This window comes from Rattus norvegicus, chromosome 16, assembly GCF_036323735.1.
Source record: "Rattus norvegicus strain BN/NHsdMcwi chromosome 16, GRCr8, whole genome shotgun sequence".
NCBI classification, from domain to species: domain Eukaryota; kingdom Metazoa; phylum Chordata; class Mammalia; order Rodentia; family Muridae; genus Rattus; species Rattus norvegicus.
This window is the reverse complement of record NC_086034.1, coordinates 74,028,433-74,051,536: the sequence shown is the minus strand read 5'-3', so window position 1 is coordinate 74,051,536 and position 23,104 is coordinate 74,028,433. Positions and strand designations below refer to the sequence as shown.

The following is a 23,104-nucleotide window of genomic DNA, read 5'->3' as shown; positions in this document are numbered from 1 at the left end:
CCTCCCTTACCTAAGGCTCAGGGAACAGTGCAAAATAGGGGACAGAAAGGAGATAGAAGACCATGGAGTTGGCTGTGACAATGTGTCTCCTAGTAATGTCAGCAGCTACACCCATAAAGTTCCACTCCCATGAGTGGCTGAACAAATACAATAGACATGCTAAAGTAGACAAGGGAAAGCTTAGGCATACTCAACCCTACACACACACACACACACACACACACACACACACATACACACACACAGGCACACACACATGCACACACTACACACACACAGACACAGACACTCACACGCAGGCACACGCACATGCACAGGCACACACACACACCTACAGGTAACTAAGGAATCACATTCAGTGGTTATCTGGTGCTCCGTGACCAACCCTAGAAGAATATACACAAGTAACAACGTGCAGACTGAACGGGTTAACAGCGACTAATGAAGAAAGAGGCCATGAGTTTGGAAGCGAGCAAGGAGGGGTATATGGGAGGGTTTTGAGAGGGGAAAAAAGGCAGGGGGTAATATTATATTTTAATATAAAAATAAAAGAAACAACAAAGAAGAGACATCAGGAAACAGAAGCAATGCAGAAGAAATTTTTCCTACTCAGTATCAGCCAGAAAAAGTACTCCCGGGGCCCTCTGTCTGTCCATCATGAGCAGCTGCATCCCCTACAAAGGACAAAGGTCAAACTACCACTCCCCTACTGCCACAACCCCCACCCGCCAACACCTACCCAGATTGCCTCTCAGATGCCAAAGTGGATCTTAGCGTATGTGGCACTTTATCTCTGAGGTGTCGTCTCTGTCCATTTCGTGTTTGTTCTTGTTGCTTTGGGGTTTTTGCAGCTGCTGCTACTGCTGGTGATGGTGGTGTGTGTTGGTACTGGGAACCAAGGCTAATGCTTCATGTATGTTGAGCATACCCTGTACTTTTGAGCTATACAAAAGTTATGTAATAGCCTTGCTGTCTTCCTGATGTCAATGAACACCATTTACCAGGTTTCCTTAAGGAAATACATTCACTGCCAACGTTTCCACCCCTGGAGTGCTAGGTAGCATCTACACTTCTGCCCCTATCAACAGAGCACTGTGTCCACAAGTCTGAAGTCAAACGTGAGAGCCAGCTTTGGGCATTTAGAACAGAAGTTTAGATTCCAAGATTAGCCTTGCCTTTCATTCAGAGTGAGAGAGAAGTGGCCTCCAAGGAGCGACTGAGCTTTCCTTCTTCTCTGGTCTTAGCAGTCCTACCTGCAGCCTGTTTTCCAATGCTGTCAGCCAGTCTGCCAGTCGCCCCAAGCAGTCTGGCTTGCCCTGTCATCCGGGACATCCGTGTGCCGGAAAACTATAACCTCCTTAAAATGTGCACACAGAAATCCTGCCAGCCAGATGCCCGTGGAATACGCGCAGGCAGTGGGCAGCTATGCATTCTGCTGGATTCTGAGTATCTGGTGGGAATGACAGCGGCGAGAGAAAGGAGATGGTGTTGGTGCTGAGATGTTGCAGATGTTTAAGGAAGAACCCTTCAGCCTCGAGGTCTCCTACCACAGTGTTAAGTGACAGCGGAGGCCACAGCTATCTGCTGACTCCGCATTCTGAGTAGGAGGCAGATGAGAACCAGATATGTAATTAGATGCATGTCTGAGGCAACGCTTTGTTGACCTTTTCAATTTTTTCACGTGTTCGGGTGTAGCATATAAAACACCTTTAATTTTACACAAATGACTAAAAGTTTTGTATATTCTATAGGAATACCTCTTTTTTTCTTGTCTTAGGATAAAGAACTATCTTTCTGTTTTGAAAGAACTTGTGTCCTTACCGTCTTTCCTGACCCTCCATCACTGTAAATCCCCACCCTCCCTTTTCAGGTGTATTGTGAGGCATTTGTGCCATGTTGGTTCTGACAGTTTGAATGTGAAAGGCACACCTTAAGTAAAACTACACAACTTACTGACACTCTGTAAGCACGCGAGGCATCATTACAACTTCCAGTATCCGCTCCCTCCATTCTAAGGCAAGGCAACAAATTCCCTTAGAGTCTCAATAAAGAGAAGAGTGGGTAGGACCACCTCCCATGCCCTTGCAAACTGGGTCCTTAAATGAAGAGCTGTGCTTGCTTGTAAATACTTTAAGAACATATTGAAAATTCCTTTCAAGAGCTTTTGCCTAAGAGGCTGATTACTAGCAGTTTACGTAAGGATTTCCAAACTAATGCAAAACAAAATAAATAGCAAGTGCTTTCTGTGGACCACTCTGCAGCCGGTGAAACCAGCCACTGGGACGCTGAATGAGGAAAGGCAAAAGCAGCAAGGGACTCGTGCCAAGGGGGCTGTTGGTAGAGCACAGTGACAACGTTTCATCAGCAATTTGACCCTTTCAGTCACCTTTGGCTCTATGACTGCTTGCTGTCGTTAATTTCTTCTGATATGGATCTGTACAGAAGAGAAAGGATTCTTTTCAGGATTAATTTGTCATGAAGAAAAGTCACCAGGCCCCTAGAGGCATTGCAATTGTGCCTGCTGTGTCACCTGTGGGTCAGTAGGTGGCAGAGAGGAGAGGGGCTGCGTCTATGCCCAGTGTAGCCTATGAACATCTGAACCATTCCCTGACATTCCCTAAAACAAAACAAAAACAAAAACAAAAACAAACAAAAAATCGAGCCCCAGGACAACCACCAGTCCAATGCCCTTAAGGTGCCCAGAGTGGGAAGTGAGTAGAGACTAGAAGAGCCCCACCTGGGACCACTGAGAGCCCTGGGCAGGACTGAGTTCTAGACAGATGACCTTTACATGAGATCATGCACATAGTTGCAGGTAAGGAACGAGCCTGAAATGGTCACCAGTTTGGTGCTGGGTAGGCCTAGCGGCATGGGGTCAGACCTTCCTCAAGATGACCTCTGAGTGGTGCCTTAATGCTTGGGCCCAGCATAGCACCCCTGAGACCACTCCTGAGAAGAATCCAGACACTCAGAGATTTCCCCACCCCCACCTTATACCCCTGGGCACCACTAAGAGGAACAAGTGTGTGGTAGAGATATGAAAAAGAAAGGGAAACAGAAGGATGTGGGCACAATGAAGAGAGGCAGAACTGGAGACTTGAGGGTAGTGAGGAACAGCCTGATGGGAGTAGCCGAGGATGCCACTGGGGGTCACATCTGGGTCCGTGGCCCTGCAGCAACAGGGGTCTGTTACTACCAAAGGCTAGTCCAATAAGGACATGTTGAAGTCTGAGGGCTCTGCAGAACTGGACTCATCGCTAGCCTGGGCACTGTGGGAGAGCTGGCCTCAGGATTATGAGAGTGGGAGAACTGGCCCAGCCCCTCACTGGCCACAACACTTGACAGAGTGGGCCCTGTACCTCTCCTGGACAGCTCAGTGGAGCTGGCCCTGAGGGCATGGGTGTGGATGAGCCAGCTGGGGCAAGCAGGAGCTTGGTGTGTGCTCAGGGAGAGCTGGCAGGCTGACCAGCTCAGATACCTCTCAGGCCCAGATCCAAGGTCTTGCCTTGACCCACTCCGACATATACCCCCATCAATGAACTGCTGGAATGCATTCAGGGGGTTATTCCTACAGATCCCAAACTACAAGATCTCCATGACACGGGGCAAAAGAATGTCTGAGAGGAGTCTCAGTGAGGTTCCAGTATTGATAGAGTAGCAGAAGCCAAAGGTCTCAAACCAGACCCATGAGTCATTGCAATGAACACCTGTAAGCAAAGAAGTGTACAGAGAAAAGAGGAGATGGTTGGACACACTGTCACACACTATAGCTTCCACAGTGAGATTTTTTTTTTCTGTTGGGGACCAGGTTGCAAGGGAGGAGGGCAGGATTGAGAAGAGGAGATAAGTGGAATTGGGGTGCATGGTGGGAAATTTACAAAGAACCCATAAAAAGTTGAAAAGAAAAAAATCACAAAAAAAAATGTCTAAAGTCCAAATGAGCAATTGCCGCTGGCTGTATCGATACCTTCTTTGCAGCGGTAGCCAATGGTCAAGCATTCCAGTGTTTGGTCTTTCAGAATCCTATCTAACTTTCAAAGGCAGAAAGTGCCTTTCTGAGTTTTATTTATTTATGCCTTTTGGATTTCAAAACTAACAGTCTAACCATTTTTCTTCTCTACCTTGTCTACATGGAAATTAAAATGTCTATCAAGGCAGTTGTTAATATTTATACACATGTGTAAATTCGTCTTCAAGTTCTTAACCCTCTCCAGTGTTGTTTCCATCAAGTATAAAGTTACTCAGAGGCTTTAATCTTCAATAATGAGGCGTCAACTACGTTCACCAACATTAGTGGGGGCAACATGGCCTCCTGATTACTTATAACACACGGGGCTAGCACGCTAGGCATGTCCTTGCAGTGTTCAAGGTCCTCCTGGGACACAGGACACACATGGCGGCCTCTAACATCTAACTAGGCATCAGTAATCTGAGTAGGCAGCAGGTAACTTTTAAGTGATTTTGCATACTTAGTTGCCGTTTCTCCTGGTTGTGGCCATGGATAGGCACTTGGTGATCTGTTAGAATTTGAAAACAGAAGGAGAGATTGGCCAATATGCTGGTCAAGGGAGTCCACAGAAATTGCCATTCATGGAGTGTTGAGGGCCACACTTGAGTGCCTCAGCTCTGATTCAACTTGTCCTCTTGCTGGCCCGAAACCACTTATATTTGCTGATTTGACAGAGTTTTGTAATTTAAAGAAAAAACAAAAAAACCAAACGAACAAAACACCATTCCTTAGTGTGACAACTCTCTCCAAAGTCAAAATTTCTGTTAACTATCCAGATTTCCTCCAAATGTCCCAACAGTACAGGGATATCTATGTCAGTTGTCATTCCGTCTGATGACTCTGAAAGAATCTGATTTTATAGATGTCTACATAACCAGTGTTAGGGTGTAACCAAAAAAACCGTTCAACGCCTTAACTGCAGCGCAGAAAAACACATGATATTAATTGCATGTGCATTATAAAAAGTGCTCCAGCGTTGCTCTGCCTTGTTCTGTACTCTCGCTCTTCTTGCCTTCTACATATTCCATTCACAGCTCTGCTCCCAAACCTGTCTCTATTGGCCATCCCCCTCCCCCCCAAGGCATAAAAATGACTTCCAACATGAGGACACACAGGTCGCTTGGGAAATCAACAATATGCTTTAAATTAGTTACACCTCATGCAGGGTTTTCTTGGAAAGGTGCTGAGGGCTCACTGAGTGACTCCAGTTGTCGTTGACACATCAGGACATGAAGGATGCTGTAGCTAGTCTCTGCTACTTTGTGGGTTCTGCCTTTCCCCATCCCTCATCACCCCCAGTTTCACCTCTCTATCATGAGATAAGAGAGAAAGGAGGGGAGGAGAGGAGAGTAGAGGAGAGAAAGACCGAGAGAGAGAGAGAGAGAGAGAGAGAGAGAGATCCCTAAATCTAATTGCTTTCCTTTTGTTTCTTCTTTGAGCACAGCTACTAACGAACCTCAACGAAAGCTGAGTGACCCCCCAACCACGCCTCTTGGGGCTCTAGTATTTTTATACCTTCTGAGACATTCTCAAAAGTCACACAATCACAGAAACTACCCGCAGCTGGCAAAACCACACCTCTACTGGGGCATGAGGCAAATCACAGTAAGCTGCTGCTGCTGCCGGTCTGACTGAAACAGGCCCCAAATCCCTACACCTGGGATTAAAATGAAAACATATTCTTATGTTTGTGGGTTTTTTTTTTTTAAAGAAACAAGACTTCCAGAATTCTCACCACAGGAGGCTTGTCAGAAAACAGAAGGAAGCTTTGTTATGTCCTGAAAACCTTTCTCGGTAGTTCTAGTGCTTTGTCCAATCAACCATCCTTCCACAAAGCCATAATTACATTGCTTAACCATGTTCAAGGACTTCCCATGGTGCCTTTTAACATTAATACACTTACTTACCCTTCACTAAACTCTTCCTCTCCTTGCCCGAACATCTTTGAGATATTCTGCTTAACAACCATAATGGCTGTCACAATGAGAAAAGGCAGGAAGACATAGAAACTGATCAAAAGTCCCTTTTTATATTGAGTGCCAGGCCGCTTGATAACCAACGGTGTGCTTTTATCTGAAAATGTGAAAGTACCAGTTAGCTTTTCAAAAACCAGGATTGGGGGTTGGGGATTTAGCTCAGTGGTAGAGCGCTTGCCTAGCAAGCACAAGGCCCTGGGTCCTCAGCTCCAAAAAAAAAAAAAAAAAAAAAAAAAAAGAAAAAAAAGAAAAAAAGAAAAAGAAAAGAAAAAGTGATTCAAAAACCAGGACTGAAGGAAAACAGTGACTTGAATTATTTTGTTTTGCACACAATGATGCCTTGGTTTCAGCTTTTATATACTCTCCGGTAATTTTGAACTAACTTCTATGTACAGTATACACATTCAAACATTCTTTTGCATGGAACTATTTGGTCTCTCAAGCCAGAGAGGTAAAATCACATATCTTAGCAAGAAAGGGATGTGCTGGAAGCTGCTTTTATCACATTTTTGTTGTCTGAAAAATCTTCAGCCTTGCATCAAACTGTTTCTAATTTTAAAATGATTCTGCTGTTTTACAAGTCTTCTGCTTCTGGGTATTTAATTACATTCAACTATTTCACTTACCTACAACCCAGACACATTCTCTCTCTCTCTCTCTCTCTCTCTCTCTCTCTCTCATAACTCACAATCCTCTTTCTCCACCTTCTGTTTACTTCTTAGTCATATCTTACATAGATTTAATAATTCTCAAAGTCCATTTACTCTAATAGTAACTCACTCCTCCTTATTTAATATCCTTTCTCTACTTCTTCCTTTGCTTAAGTAACCCATAGTCTTAGCTCATTTTTTTCTATGCCCTACCCTTAGTAACTCATGCTACAGAATGTACTATACTATCTTGGTTCCTTTGTTCACCCAAAGTTAGTGGAGATGGATAGAAGATCGTTTATAATTAACTGACTTTTGCTGTACCTTTATTAGTGGGCATACCGATTGACTGTGGTTACTACTGGACTTAACATGAAAAATCCAGGTGTAAAAAAATCATATTACTAATTCCATAGTGGTGAATTCTGATGAGAGTGCTTTAGGTGAACCCTGAGGAAACAGTTCAACAGAAGAAGAAAAATAAAAACACAAGGATGTCCAGTGAAATCATAGTGCTAGTACTGAGGGGTTGCAGGGCTCTGAGGCTTAAATGGGACATTTAGAGCAAGCTCCTGCCCCAAACCTCAGAGAAAGCAGGTCAGGAAGGATGTAAGAACCACAGGGTGTGAAGATGTGCTGTGAAAGGCTGGCTTCTGGGCATGGGCATGAAGGTGACACTCACAAATTCACTGTAACCATGGTTACCTGGGCAACACCTGCATGAGAGCAGTCAATATTCCAGCAGTCAGGCCTTCACGTATTCAGTTGTTTACATTAGAAAGAACGAAAGAGAGAGAGAGAGAGAGAGAGAGAGAGAGAGAGAGAGAGAAAGAAAGAGAGAAGGGAGGGATGGAGGGAGAGAGGGAGGGAGGGAGGGAGGGAGGAAACGTGAAGGTTGGTGTGGCTAAACCGTTTGCAGTGAGAGCAGAAGGTGGAAACTGTAGGGGAATGAGAGCAAAAGCATTGCACACTTGTATGAAACTATCAAAGAACAAATAACACGCATCTACAAGGAAGAGAAAAATCTCATTTAGGCAAAACAAACAAAAACCAGCATTGGTAGGTAAAGACAGGTACATCTCTGCCAGCCAGCCTAGCCAAGGGCTCCAGGTCCAGTGACCATCCCCATCTCTCAAAAACCAAGATGGAGAGCAGCAAAGGACTCTGCCCAAGGTCCTGCTCCAGTCTTTCAATGCATGCTCACAGACATGTGCACGCACATGTGCACACACAAACCTACAAACGCAGAGACATCACAAACATTTTTTTTTAAAAAAAGGATACATAAACTATTGTATATACTTTGGTACTTAAAGTCTTGCATCTCTAAGAAATTTTTATCTGGATATCTATAGCCTTAAGTAATTAAGAATTGGAGGAAAATAAAATCAGTGGAATGAGATTAGAGCTGTTAAGTCTAGAAATGAAACTGGTGTAAATCAAACGAAGATTACACAGATTAAGATAGCTATTAATAGATTAGAATATTAAAGCTATAATACAGGATATTAACAACATATATCTGCATATCAGCGTAAAGTCTACTAATAGAATCATTTCCATGATTATTTAAGGCGATAGCCTTAAATTAAGAAATTAAATCTTTCTCTAGTACCATCTACTAAGAAATACCCAAAATTCTATTCAATAGGGTTGAAGGAACACATTTTAACAGCTTCCTTGCAAGTTTTTTCTTATTCTAACCTTCTGGTCTGTAGCTCTTTTTGCTCTGAGCTCCTAACTTGTTATTTACACATATAGTAATTAATAAGGGTGACACATCCACACACTTGATGCCATACGGCGGCCCCATGCTGTCACAGATCTGTAACTGTGTAAAGCAGATCTGACAGAATCAAAAGGGCAGTGGGTGTTCAGGACTTTCCACCAAATGTATTTGAAAGATGTTTAGTGAGCTGAGGGTATAGAAGTGTTGGGTGCTTTCTACATTTAGATAGAACAGTTAATTGCAAACATTGCCAGAACTGGAGAGGTGATTCAGTGGTTATGCCTTTGCTGCTGCTCTCTAGGACCTGGAGTTGCTTCCTCTTTTAAATTGTATTTTCCTTGGTTGTTTTATGTATTTACGTTTCAATCCACTTCCCCTCCCCAACTCCTTTCCTCCTCCCCCTGCTTCTATGACAATGCTCCCACTCCCAGCCACCCACTCCAAACTCAATGCCCTGGCATTACCCTATACTGGGGAAACGAGCCTTCACAGGACCAAGGACTTCTCCTCCCATTGGAGCCCAACAAGACCATCCTCTGCTACATATGCAGCTGGAGCCATGGGTCTCCCCAATGTGTACTCTTTGGTTGGTGGTTGAGTCCCTGGGAGCTCTGGTGGGGTCTGGTTGGTTGATATTGTTGTTCTTCCTATGGGGTTCCAAACCCCTTCAGCTCCTTCAGTCTTTTCTCTAACTCCTCCATTGGGGTCCCCCTTTTTCAGTCCAACTGAATTTGCTTAACACCAACATTGAGCCACTCATATTAGGGCTCTAACTCCAGCTCCAGGTAATCCAATCTCTTCTTCTGGCTATCTCAGCCATCCTCAAACATATCTCCCTGCCCCCACCTCCCACACACACACACTTTTTTTTTTTAAACATGAAGCTCAGTTATAAGCCAGCACATTCTCATATATAACTAGTTGGGAAATACAGTAGGTCGTTGTCCTTTCTGAATCTTATATGTCTACACAGAAAACTATGCCATAGGTATAGTAATGTTCTGAAGGCCATGATAAGATTAAAGAAAGGAGGTTTGTTAAGGCCTCACTTCTAGATTAGACTTAACGGAGCTACTCAGGGTCCTGTAAATTTAAATAAAGGCCAGCAAAACAGAACTATTTAACCCTTCGGTTGCACTTCTTAAATGTCTTCAATGGCTACGGTGACCAGTGGAGATGGGACATACTTCTACACGTGCGGACCCTGCGCTGGATACTAACCTAAGGGCAGCCAAAATCCATCGTCCATGCTCCCTCCTGGAGATGAAGGGGTCATGTCACATTCTGGAGGAGCGAAACCAGCTTCACATTGACAGTTGTTTTGATTGTTGCAAATCTAAAACCAAATCCAAATGAAAACTGAAATACATAACTATACTATTCATTGCCCACAGTTAGGATCTGTAAGTTATTCCAATTCAGGTTAAGCAGTTTTAACGTGAAAAGGATAATAAGCTTGCCTGTCTTGACACCGCTCATATTTCTAAATAGAAGTGACAATGTTCTTGATATAATTGGGATGACTTGCTAGAAAGGTGTGGCACCTATGACGTTAGAGTATATAAAATAGTGATTATAATGTATTATTAATTTATACTAAAAAAAACCAGGTGTGATGGAGAAAATTTCTATGGAAGATGAAAAAAAATTCCTCTAATAACTTGGGGTTAGAGTTAACTCATAAGTGTAACTAAAAAACACTCATAGGGAAAGCTAGAAAGACACTTGCAAAAATAAAAAGGAGGGTCTTGGCCAAAGGAGGGACTCTCGAGTCAGCCCCACAGAAAGGTAAATGAGTTAAATTAGGTGAACGGTGACTCAATTTCTCTAAAAAGTCCCAGCTACAACAGCAATGCTGGAGACTCATTGTAATCAAATGCATGCTGGGAAATATCCCGAACTTCTCTAAGTCAGCATACAACTTCACAACAGCTGAGCGGGGTGGGGTGTGGGGGGCGTCAAAATGCCAGGGGCAGATAGGACAGGTAGAGTTAAGGACAGAAACATTAATGACTTGAGTAAGGACCGTTAACAAGGGATGTGGGATGTTGGAAGAGATTAAAGAGCCTCCCCAGAATGAGGAAATGCAAGCTCTCACACATGCTATGTGGACACAGAACTTCTCAGAGCCTATGTTTTACTCGTGAGATTTCCTTGCTTAAAATTTGGGAAAATAGAGTAATTTGAATGTACAATGATGCCTGGTTGTTGTTGTTGTTGAGAATTCCTAACAGTTAAATGCTATTTGAAAGACCATCAGTGTGCGAGTCCATGAAAACAGCATCGAGTACACACGAAGAGGAAATGAACAGAGGTCATCAGGAGACAAACCTAATCTGAGTATACTGGACCTCAGATTTCTAAAATGTCAGAGGAGAAGTAGTATACATATTGCACCTACATTCCCAGAAAGCACATGCATGGGTGCACCACATGTGTACGATGCTAATGCACGGTTACACTTTAATAGTCAAGCACTGTGATACCATATCTCTCCCTCCCTCCCCTCCCCTCCCCTCCCCCTCCCTCCCTCCCCCACCCCTTTGGTGTACCATTCGAGGCTCTTTTGCTCAGCTGGCCTGTAGCAGTTTGAGCGTGGCCCACAAACCATGCACATCCGCATGAGTAGTACAGTCTATGTACTGAAATTTTCTTAAGGGAATTTCCACACCAAGTAACTCTGAACCTGGCTATTCTGGAAAATGTTTATTGATGTGAACTGAAATGGTCACATCAAATGAATAAAATGGTTACCTACCCCATGTCCTTGGCATTTGTCATCGGCCTCACACTCCCTATCCCCCCTCAGGACGTGCACACGCAAGCACTCCCCTCGGTAACACACCTGAAAAGGCATATTTAAAGGTGAAACTGCTGGTGTAAACAACGGCACAAACTTTAAATACAAGGACTGGCCAAAGAGTTCTTTTTGCTACAAAAAGTACGAACAAGGACAGCACATGCTTGATGGGTTGACTTACATTCCATAATGTAGCCTCGATCTAATGAAATAAGGGCGTGTTCGCCTTCTTCACAGGGTTTGCATTTTGAAAATAAGGTGCAGTTGGGGATTTTTTTGTTGTTGCTTTTGTTTGTTTGTTTGTTTTATCTGGAAGTGACCATACTATCCACACTCACGATAATGAACTGACATGAGAGCTGACGCAGCTAACAGCAGAGGTCCCTGGTGACATTTTCCCCACCAATAAAGACACTGCCTCTCACAGCACATGGTGGCTCACAACCATCTCTAATGGGAATCGATGCCTCTTCTGGAGTGGATATAAATAAAATAAAAATAAATCTTTAAAAAAAAAAGGTGCTTTTGTACCAGGCTGCTCCTCAATGATTTGCTTCTTTTCATCTTGACCTTTTCTATTTTAAGTTTATTGCTAATTTACATTTTCCTCTCAGCTTCCCATTTCTTAAAACACATTAAATATATCTACACAAACTGTCACGGCAAGGTCATTATTTTATGAGTTATTATGGGTTAAAAAGACTGTTAAAGAAATCTGTAAATAGCATTTTTTTTAAAAAATTAAGATACCCACTAATTATGTATTATTTGCCTTAGTAGAACTCATTTTTAACTTTACTGAAGTGTCCAGATGTACCTACTAGATGATTTACCAGGGAAGAGGGAGACTGAGCAAAAGAGGCCTTGTGGAAATAAATTGCAGTAAGTTTAAAGGGCGAGTTCCAGACGTGCGTGCGTGCGTGCGTGCGTGCGTGTGTGTGTAGTTCAGCAGGGAGAAGATTGCAGACTCATCGTTACCTTTTTATGTGAATATTTAGGTTACCTATCAGTTTTCTTAAAGCAGCCTCACTTTTATGCCTATACTTTTGATTTAAGGCATTACAATTACCTATCTGAATATTTTATTAGACTTTTTGAAATTTTCATCTAAAAAAAATAAATGAAACTTAAATCTTATGTTTTATCTTATAGAAGGGAAATCTTTAAAAAGGTATTGTGTTTTGGAGTATTAGGGGATTATAAAAATAGAAAAATACATGATTTTATTAATAAAAATCATACATTATCTTTGTTAATCACTGCAAGACTAGACACTCGGCTCTTCAATTTCTCTTTCATATTTTTTACATTATCCTGACAATCTTCCGTTTTGATGACATTTTGTTCTTTTCTGTTTTTGTTTTGTTTTAGTATGGTTTTTGACACTTTTGTCTGTAGTTTATATAAATTATTGCAGGAAGTTATATTCTCAGGTATGAGAAGACAAGCTTATGCATCGATAACTAAATTCCTAAGGAAAATAGTAAAATGGACGTCTCTCTGAGCAGAGGTGACTCTGGTTAGCACACAAGCAAATGGGTATTATTACAACATCTTTATAGTTATTCACGGTTATTCTTTGCTATTGTGAGGTAGCAAGAGAAATTGTGAACACTCTGATATTTATGTATGTTCACACTCGTAGGCATTCATAAATCCATTATAAACTCAGTACATAAGCATCAAGGAAAGGTATGTTTACCTGGCCATTACCACAAATAGTGCCATCACGGACATATGTGTCATCCTTGGTCTCATCATTCCTTACTCTTAAATGTGCGGACACACACACTTGGCCTCCCAAGTAAGTATATTGAACATCAAATACGTCTGTTTTCACGAGTTCTGCAAAGCTCCAGTAACAAACTGCTTTTCCACAAAATAGAGCACTGGAAACAGGAGGCAGAACCATTATATATTGTCACTTAGCTGTCTTAGCCATTAGTTCAATTATAACCAATATATAACTCGATTATGTATGTATATAACTAAATGGACACTTAATTTAAAGCATTAAGGCAAAATGTAATGCAGTAAGCTGTTGAGAACATACACCTGTTCCAACATGCAACACCTGATCTATGGGCAAACCCGCTACACACAACACACATGGTAAACGGACAGCTGGACGAGCGCCGCTACCTATAATTACAGCGCCCATGACAGTTTCCAAATTTGTCATTCTGCAGATTCACTTCTTGTGCACACACATAATTAGGACCCTTAGCATCTGGAAAAAAAAAAGAAGAAAATAATTTCAAGTTTCTCATGCTAAAACCAAAAACATAATTGGCAATGCTTGAAACTGTAGGAAATTTATATGGAGGCCGTTGGTGTCTTCTAGTATATACAGGAACAGTGGGCAAGAATCAATTCAACTACTCAGAAAAAAAAATTGTGTTAAGGAAAATTGTTGGAAAAGTCTCTCTCTCTCTCTCTCTCTCTCTCTCTCCCTCCCTCTCTCTCTCTCTCTCCCTCCCTCCCTCCCTCTCTCTCTCCCTCCCCCTCCCTCTCTCCCTCCCTCCCTCCCCTTCCCTCTCTCTCCCTCCCTCCCTCCCTCTCTCTCTCCCTCCCCCTCCCTCTCTCCCTCCCTCCCTCCCCTCCCCTCTCTCTCCCTCCCCTCCCCTCTCTCCTTCCCTCTCTCTCCCCCTCCCCTCCCCTCTCTCTCCCTCCCCCCTCCCTCTCTCCCTCCCTCTCTCTCTCCCTCCCTCCCTCCTCTCTTCTCTCTCTCTCTCCCTCTCCTCCCCCCCTCTCTCTCCCTCTCCTCCCCTCTCTCTCTCTCTTCCTCTCTCTCTACTCTTCTCCCACCACTTATATCTCATGTGACCTTTAGTGTGATAGTCTTTCCCTTTTTGACATGGAATGATTTGCTTTGACTTGGTTTTCAAATGTGGGTGCAGATCAACATTTTAGAATAAGAGCACAGGTTAAATGTGTAGCTTTAAAATGATGTCAGCTTAACCCCCTCCCCAACCCCACCCCCAAAACAACACACGTCCCGTACATTTTCCAAATAAGTCTGTGCACTGCCTGTCGCGGTCTTGGCAAACCCCTTTGAAGCAATAGGCGGTTTCATTGTTGCAAGGTTCCAGGTCCGCAGCTTTTATATCAGCTACACAGAATTCAGACGTCCCATTGCAGAATTCTGGGAAGTCGCACTGGTCCGTACTTTTCCTACATAGGCGTCCTCTTTCAGCTATCTAAGGGACAAAGGAGAGATTAGCATTAGATCAGGGTGACTTGGTTCTTCTCTTCCTGCAAGTCAGGCAAGTTACAATTTCTCTACTCCTCCTTTGAAAGATTACACAATACTATGGATTAGAGTCGGTTTAAAAAAAAAAGAAAGAAAGCATCAGCAAGATATCTTACAACATAGGGACAAGGCTTGTTTGAGACTGCCAGAAACCAAACAAAATGACAGACTTCTAAGAGATGCTGCCATCTATTTCATCGTGAGAATTCATTATCTTTTCTTCTCTAGAGTGTCTCAGCATTGGTTACAAATCTCTTAATCGCTAGCTGCTGTAGATGAAGCGGCTGGTACCGTTGATGTCTGTCATAGCTTTTGCACTTGGGCGTTGTCTCTAAACTCAAAGCATTAAGGAAAGTGCTTAGATCAAATCTCTCAGCTTTGAACAAAGTCTGGTAAGAGAGCTTGATGATTTGCAAGAATACAGAGAAAAGAATGGGGTCTCCTACACACAGGGTAGATAAAGGTGAGAAGAAGACACACAACACCTATGTGCAAAGCTCTACTTCTAGTCAGTTGTACTGGGCAAGATCAGTATGCACTCATTCAATCTGTTTCGTTGGTCTTAATGACGCTCTCCTTAATGCCCAGCACGCTGTGTCTTCAGCACAGAAAGATGAGTTGTATGGAGAGGACTTGTTCCACTTTGCAGTAAAGGTTAAAGGCAGAGGCTCTAACAGGAAATAACAATTGTCAGACATGAAAGCCCTAGGCGGATCTCTTCTTTCAGGCACTTTGAAAACAGCTTTTGGCTCTAGTCATCAATTTTCAGAGGAGACAGCCTACCAGAGCCTCACTTCCATGCCGACCTGCAGGGTATCACTTGCTTGTCTGCACAACCCCTGTTTATGGTTTTCAGAATGAGATTTGCTACTGCTGTTTGTCAGATGAAGCCTGTTAGCGTTCATTTTGTTGCATGCTATTTGATCCTAAAGAACTACATCCAGACATGACTAAGAAACTTTCCTGTCACAACGGTTTTGAACAACATTGCATACTGCAGCTGGAGAGAGCTCTGGGGCAAATGGAAACATAGGAAAGAAAGGGAAGAAAGAGACCCACAGGCTGAAATCAAGGACATAGTAGAAATTAGAAAATGTCCTTAATATCTACCCCACGAGGAAACAAAGTAAAGTTCTCCAAATGGTCATCTTCAAACTTTTAACACTTAGACGAAAAGAAAGCGCTCCAAAGAGAATACGAATTAAAACATTTGAAAGATTCTTCCAGAATGTAGAAGAGAAATACACCAAAGACTCCTGTTGAGATCATCTTTTTTTTTTTTTTTTTTTTTTTTTTTTTGTATGCTATGTGGAAGCTGTGTTTCTGTCCTGCCTCACCTGCCTAAGTCACCTTTTGATTGGTTTCATGGAGATCTCAAGGGCCAATAGGCAGGCAGGAGAGGTTAGGCGGGACATCTGCAGAGATAGGAATTCTGGGAAAGAATCAGAGGCAAGAGATTCACCAGCAAGACCCTGAGGAAGTCGGATGTTTGAAACTGGGGAAGTAGCAAGCCCTGTGGCAGAATGTGTGGGGCGGGGGTAGGGGGAAGAAGGGGAGTGGATGGGGAGAGGAACACCCTTATAGAAGAAGGGGAGGGGGATGGGATAGGGGGCTTATGTCCTGGAAACCGGGAAAGGGAATAACATTTGAAATGTTAATTTTAAAAAAATCCAATAAAGAAAAAAAAAAGCACCAAAGAGGGGTGTGTGTGAGGGAGGAATAGGTTGATTTAAGTCATATGAGTTAGTTGAGAACAAGCCTAAGGAAAGGCCTTAGCATTCATAATTATTATAAAGTCCCCGTGTCATTCTTCGGGAGCCAGCTGGCCAAGAATGTCACATTAGAGACTCCTGAAAGCTAGTTCGGTGTTCCAGACTCACCTTGCATGTTCTTTTATCACAGCACGCCCCAGAACCACACTCTGCATCACTAAGCAGGGTACAATCCTCAGACTTACAGCACTTTTTATGAGAACATCTCTGGAGAAGAAAATATAATCAAGGTAATCATAGGCATTAGAAGTCATACATATGATTAAAAAAAAAAAAGAAACAAAACTCTTTGCAAAGTGCAGTTGTGGGCTGCTCGATTAATCTTCATTAGTTTCCAAACATCCTTTAATAGTCACAGCCCTGCCAACAGCAGATCACACTAAAAAAAAAAAAAAAAAAAAAAAAAAAATGTGGCTTCAAGAAGCCACAGTAGAGCAAGCAAGCAGTTTCCACTCCAGTTTCTACTGTCTGTCAACACTGTGGCCAATATCTCTGCATAGCGCACTACACACTGGTGTTAGTGGAGAGCCTCCCACCAGTTAGGTGTGCGTGCGTGCGCGTGTGCGCATGTGTGCGCGTGTGCGCGTGCGTGTGTAGCCCTGCCAGTGGGACAGTGACATTTTGCCTCATCTTGGTTAAGTCTAGTCTCCTGTGGACTTTCATCTTCGTTTTTTTACCTATTTCTTTAAGTCGGCCACGTGGCTACAATGGCCTTTACGTTCAAACTGAACAAATCAAACTGGACACCTCCAAACACCTCCTTCGCGGGACTCTTAAAAATTAATATCCCCCCTTCTGGAAATGCCCTAGAAACAGGTACTTGACAGCTGGGACCTACCAGTGAGGAAAGAGGCACCAGGAGTTACTCCGGCACCCCGGCCCCACTGCTGTGCTCCCAGCCTTGCCTTTGTCTATGGAGAGCATAGTGGGGTCCCTGAACACGTTCGTTCGTTCGTTCGTTCCCTGGCTCTCACTTCTCAACCAACTGTAGTGCTTGCTTGGGCTGCTCCCTCTTACCAGGGGCCAAAAGAGCATTTAGCAAACAAAAAGCTCAGGTGTCGGGTGTGGAATAACTCCCTTTGATTTATTAGTTATTGGTCAATGGGTCTAATAGCATTCCCGCCAAATGTACAGGTTGTTGCTGTTGGTCTGAGTGATCCAATAGCACCTGATGGGAGGACCCTATCCCTGAAGACATCACGTACTTTGGTCAAAAGACATGGAGAAATCAAGCTAGTGTTGACCTAGAAGTCTCCTCCCTACCGGCTAGCTTTCAGCGTGTGGGAAGGTGCTTTACAGGCTAAGGAGTCACCAGCCGTCTTACCTGTGAAACCTGGAAGCTAAAGCATTTGGCCTGGTGAGAAATACACAGTGCTGTGAATGGTACAGGGGTAACCAACTACTTCCTGGTTGGGGCTGATATTTGGTGCTGTAATCGGAGCCAAGACCTCATGGCTGCACAGGTTAGAACCTATGACTGTCCTTTTGCCATTTGGATATACTATCCAACTATCTTCTAAATATTTATCTTTTTAACTTTTTTCTTTTTGCGTGTGCTTTTATTTTGTTTTCTTGGTTTGTGGGGGTTTTGTTCTTTTACTGGGTTTTTATTTCTTTCTAAAGTTGGGTAGGCAGGAACAGAGAGGGATCTGGACCAGCAGTTCTCAACCCATGAGTCACAACCCTTTGGGGATTTAAAGGAGCATTTCACAGGGTCACCTAAGACCATCAGAAAACACAGATATTTACATTATGATTCATAACACTGGCAAAATTAGAATTATGAAGTAGCTATGAAAATAATTTCCTCTACAATTTCTTTTTGGAGGCACTCGGAGTTATGAGTTTTCCTTTTAGCACCGCTTTCATTGTGTCCCATAAGTTTGGGTAAGTTATGCCTTCATTTTTATTAAATTCTAAAAAATATTTAATTTCTTTATTTCTTTCTTGACCAAGTTATCATTGAGTAGAGTGTTGTCCAACTTCCATGTGTATGTGGGCTTTCTGTCATTTTTGTTGTTAGTGAAGACCAGTCTTAGTTCCTGGTGATCTGATAGGATGCATGGGATTATTTCAGTCTTCTTGTATCTGTTGAGGCCTGTTCTGTGACCAATTATATGGTCAATTTTGGAGAAGGTACCATGAGGTGCTGAAAAGATGGTATATTCTTTTGTTTTAGGATAAAATGTTCTATAAATATCTTTTAAGGTTCCTAACTTCTGTTAGTTTCTCTATGTCTCTGTTAAGTTTCTGTTCCACGATCTGTCCATTGATGAGAGTGGGGTATTGAAATCTCCCACTATTATTGTGTGAGGTGCAATATGTGCTTTGAGATTACAAAAAGAAGCAAATACACCCAAGAGGAGTAGACGGCAGGAAATAACCAAATTCAGGGCTGAAATCAACGAAGTAGAAACCAAAAGAACTATACAAAGAATCAACAACCCCAGGAGCTGGTTCTTGGACTAAATCAATAAGATAGATAAACCCTTAGCCAGACTAAACAGAGGGTACAGAGAGCATATCCAAATTAACAAAATCAGAAATGAAAAGGGAGGTATAACAACAGAATCTGAGGAAATTAGAAAAATCATCAGATCTTACTACAAAAGCCTATATTCAACAAAACTGGAAAATCTGAATGAACTGTACCAAAGTTAAATCAGGATTAGATAAACCATCTACACAGCCCCATAATTCCTAAAGAAATAAAGCAGATATTAAAAGTCTCAAACCAAAAAAAGTCCAGGACTTTTTTTGGGTTTAGTACAGAATTCTATCAGACCTTCATAGAAGACCTAAGACCAATACTGTCCAAACTATTCCACAAAATAGAAACAGAAGTAACACTACCCAATTCCTTCTATGAAGCCACAATTACACTTATACCTACTGCACAAAGACCCAACAAAGAAAGAGAACTTCAGACCAATTTCCCTTATGAATATTGACACAAAAATATTCAATAAAATTCTAGCAAACCGAATCCAAGAACACATCAAAACGATCATCCACCATGATCAAGTAGGCTTCATCCCAGGTATGCAGGGATGGTTTAATATACAGAAAACCATCAATGTAGTCCACTATATAAACAAACTGAAAGAAAAAAAACCACATGATCATTTCATTAGATGCTGAGAAAGCATTTGACAAAATTCAATACCCCTTCATGTTAAATGTCTTGGAAAGATCAGGCATTCAAGGCCCATACCTAAACATAGTAAAAGCCATATACAGAAAACCAGTAGCTAACATTAAACTAAATGGAAACTTGAAGCAAACCCACTAAAATTGGGGACTAGACAAGACTGCCCATTCTCTCCCTACTTATTCAATATAGTACTCAAAGTCCTAGCCAGAGCAATCAGACAACAAAAGAAGGTCAACGGGATATAAATTGGAAAGGATGACATCAAAATATCACTATTTGCAGATGATATGATAGTATACTTAAGTGATCCCAAAAGTTCCACCAGAGAACTACTAACCCAGATAAACAACTTCAGCAAAGTGGCTAGGTATAAAATTAACTCAAACAAATCAGTAGCCTTCCTCTGCTCAAAGGATAAACAGGCTGAGAAAGAAATTAGGGCAATGACACCCTTCACAATAGTCACAAATAACATAAAATATCTCAATGTGATTCTAACCAAGCAAGTGAAAGATTTATATGACAAGAATTTCAAGTCTCTAAAGAAAGAAATTGAAGACGATTTCAGAAGATGGAAAGACCTCACATGCTCATGGATTGAAAGGATTGATATAGTAAAAATGGCAATCTTGCCAAAAGCAATCTACAGATTCAGTGCAACCCCCATCAAAATTCCAACTCAATTCTTCATAGAGTTAGAAAGAGCAATTTGCAAATTCATTTGGAAAATCAAACAGACCCGTTCGATAGCAAAAACTATCTTCTGCAATAAAAGAATTTCCAGGGGAATCACCATCCCTGACCTCAAGCTGCTTTACAGAGCAATAGTGATTTAAAAAAAACTGTATGGTATGGATACAAAGACAGGCAGGTAGATCAATGGAATAGAATTGAAGAACCAGAAATGAACCCACACACCTATGGTCACTTGATCTTTGACAAAGAAGCTAAAACCATCCAGTGCTAAAAAGACAGCATTTTCAACAAATGAAAAATGCTGGTTCAACCTGAGGACAGTATGGAAAAGAATGTAAATCTAGCCACTCTTACCACCCTGTACAAAGCTTAAGTCCAAGTGGATCAAAGATCTCCACATAAAACCAGATACACTCAAACTATAAGAAGAAAAAGTGGGGAATAGCCTCAAACACATGGGCACTGGGAAAATTTTCCTGAACAAAACACCAATGGTTTATGCTCTAAGATCAAGAATTGACAAATAGGACCTCTGGGACCTCATAAAACTGCAAAGCTTCTGTAAGGCAAAGGACACTTTCATTAGGACAAAACAGCAACCTACAGATTGGGAAAAGATCTTTACCAATCCTACATCTGATAGAGAGCTAATATCTGATATATACATAGAATTCAATAAGTTAGACTCCAGAGAGCCAAATAACCCTATTAAAAATGAGGTACAGACCTAAAAAAAAAAAGATTTCTCAGCTGAGGAATATTGAGTAGCTGAGAAGCACCTAAAGAAATGTTCAACATCCTTAGTCATCAGGGAAATGCAAATCAAAACAACCCTGAGATTCCACCTCACACCAGTCAGAATGGCTAAGATCAAAAACTCAGCTGACAGCAAATGCTGGCGAGGATCTGGAGAAAGAGGAACAGTCCACCATTGCTGGTGGGATTGCAAGCTGGTACAACCACTGTGGAAATGAGTCTGGAGTTTCCTCAGAAAATTGGACATTGTATTACCTGATGACCCAGCTATACTACTCCTAGGCATATAACCAAATGATGCTCCAACATAAGACAAAAACACATGCTCCACTATGTTCATAGCAACCTTATTTATAATAGCCAGAAACTGGAGAGAACACAGGTGCCCGTCAATGGAGGAATGGCTACAGAAAATGTGGTACATCTATACAATGGAGTACTACCGAGCTATCAAAAACAATGACTTCATGAAATTCATAGGCAAATGGATGGAACTAGAAAATATCCTGAGTGAAGTAACCCAATCACAGAAAAACACACATGGTATACACTCAGTGATCAGTGGATATTAGCCCAAAAGACCACATGAAGCTCAAGAAGGATGACCAAAGTACGGATGCTTCAGTCCTTCTTAAAAGGGGGAACAAAAATATTCATAAGAGGAGATATGGAGTCAAAGGTTGGAGCAGAGACTGAGGGAATGGCCATTCAGAGCCTGCTCCACCTAGGGATCTAGCATATATATATATACACATACATACATACTGTCACCAAATCTAGACAATATTGATGAAGCCAAGAAGTGCATGCTGACAGGAGCCTAATATAGCCAGAGAGTGACAAATACAGAGGTGAGTTCTAGCAGCAAACCATTGAACTGAGAACAGGATCCCCATTTGAGGAAATTGAGAAATGATTCAAGAAGCTGAAGGGACTTGCAACCCCATAAGAATAGCAATACCAACCAATCAGTGCTCCCAGGGACTAAACCACTACCCAAAGACTACACATGGACAGATCCATGGCTCTAGCTGCATATGTAGCAGAGGATGGCCTTTTGGGCACCAATGGGAAGGGAAACCCTTGGTCCTGTCAAGGCTGGATCCCCCAGTGTATGAGAATGTCAAAGTGGGGAGGGAGGAAAGGGATGGTGGGGGAGGAGGAACACCCTTATAGAAGAAGGGAGATGAGCGATGGGATAAGGGGCTTATGGAGGGGAACTGGGAAAGGGAATAACATTTGAAATGTAAATAAAAAATATCCAAGAAAAAAATAATTTTATAGTTGGAGGTCACTACAACATGTATTGGGTTGAGGATTTAGCTCAGTGGTAGAGCACTTGCCTAGCACGCGCCTAGCAAGCGCAAGGCCCTGGGTTCAGTCCCCAGCTAAAAAAAAAAAAAAAAAAAAAAAGAACTGTATTAAAGGATTGCAGTGATAGAAAGATTGAGGACCATTGTTCTGGGGAAGGGGTGAGAATTTTATCAAAATATATTTGAATTTGAATGATGGAAAATATAACAATAATATAAATCCACAAATAATGTTTTGAAAGATAAAAATATTAATTCTGAGATTATAATATAATCACAACACTTCTCCATTCTCCTTACTCCTTTTAAGCCCTCCCATATATACCTCCTTTAGCTTTCAGTTTCATGTTCTCTTTTTTATTGTTATTATATGCATATATGTATATATATGCATATGTACATTTAGGAATAATATATAGGAATATATAATAAATGAATAATATGTATTATTTCTAAATATGCATATGCATATATTTGCATGTGTGTATGTGTGTGTGTGTGTCATGCTCAGTCTATATGGTATTTCTTGGACATATGTCTTCAGGGCTGGACACTAAGGTTGGATCATCAGTTGCTGTGCTCTTCCCTGTTTTCTCCCATCCTCAGTATTCCTTAGTTACATGTAGGTCTTTGTGTAGGGCTGAGGCCTCATGGTCTTCTCCCCGTTCACTTTGACACATTCTTTAGTGTCTTCTCTCAATCAGCAGCCGCGTTGGAGAGACTTTACCTGCACGGCTTCTGATGTTTTCAGGAGACAGTTTCACAGCAGACTCCCTGATCTTCTGACTCTCAGTCTTTCCCACTTCCCTTCTACAATGCTCCCTCAGCCTTAGGTGTGGTGGTGTTTTCTAGATGCAGCCTTTGGAACCCTGGGACCGGCCTCAACAACTCTGCACTGTCATTGACTGTGAGCTCATCTGACCCAGAAAGCTAGATGTCGTAGGTTCTCCAAATCTTCTGGTGTGAATAGAGAACCTGGGGTAACTGCAGAAACCA

At 42.0% G+C, this 23,104-nt stretch overlaps 1 protein-coding gene and 1 pseudogene across 3 annotated transcripts in view; one reads left to right on the top strand and one right to left on the bottom strand.

The window, feature by feature from the left end:
• Adam3a (ADAM metallopeptidase domain 3A) overlaps positions 1–23,104 on the bottom strand; it is a 50,014-nt gene that overhangs the window by 1,043 nt on the left and 25,867 nt on the right. For all 3 annotated transcript variants that reach the window (NM_020302.2, XM_039094792.2, XM_039094793.2), the window contains 8 exon segments: positions 2,387–2,434; positions 5,917–6,082; positions 9,586–9,700; positions 11,123–11,209; positions 12,867–13,053; positions 13,307–13,394; positions 14,169–14,364; positions 16,298–16,396. In NM_020302.2, the coding sequence (NP_064698.1) occupies positions 2,395–2,434; positions 5,917–6,082; positions 9,586–9,700; positions 11,123–11,209; positions 12,867–13,053; positions 13,307–13,394; positions 14,169–14,364; positions 16,298–16,396 (978 nt within the window). In that variant the 3' untranslated portion in view covers positions 2,387–2,394.
• LOC120097614 (small nucleolar RNA SNORA17) lies at positions 2,491–2,615 on the top strand (annotated as a pseudogene).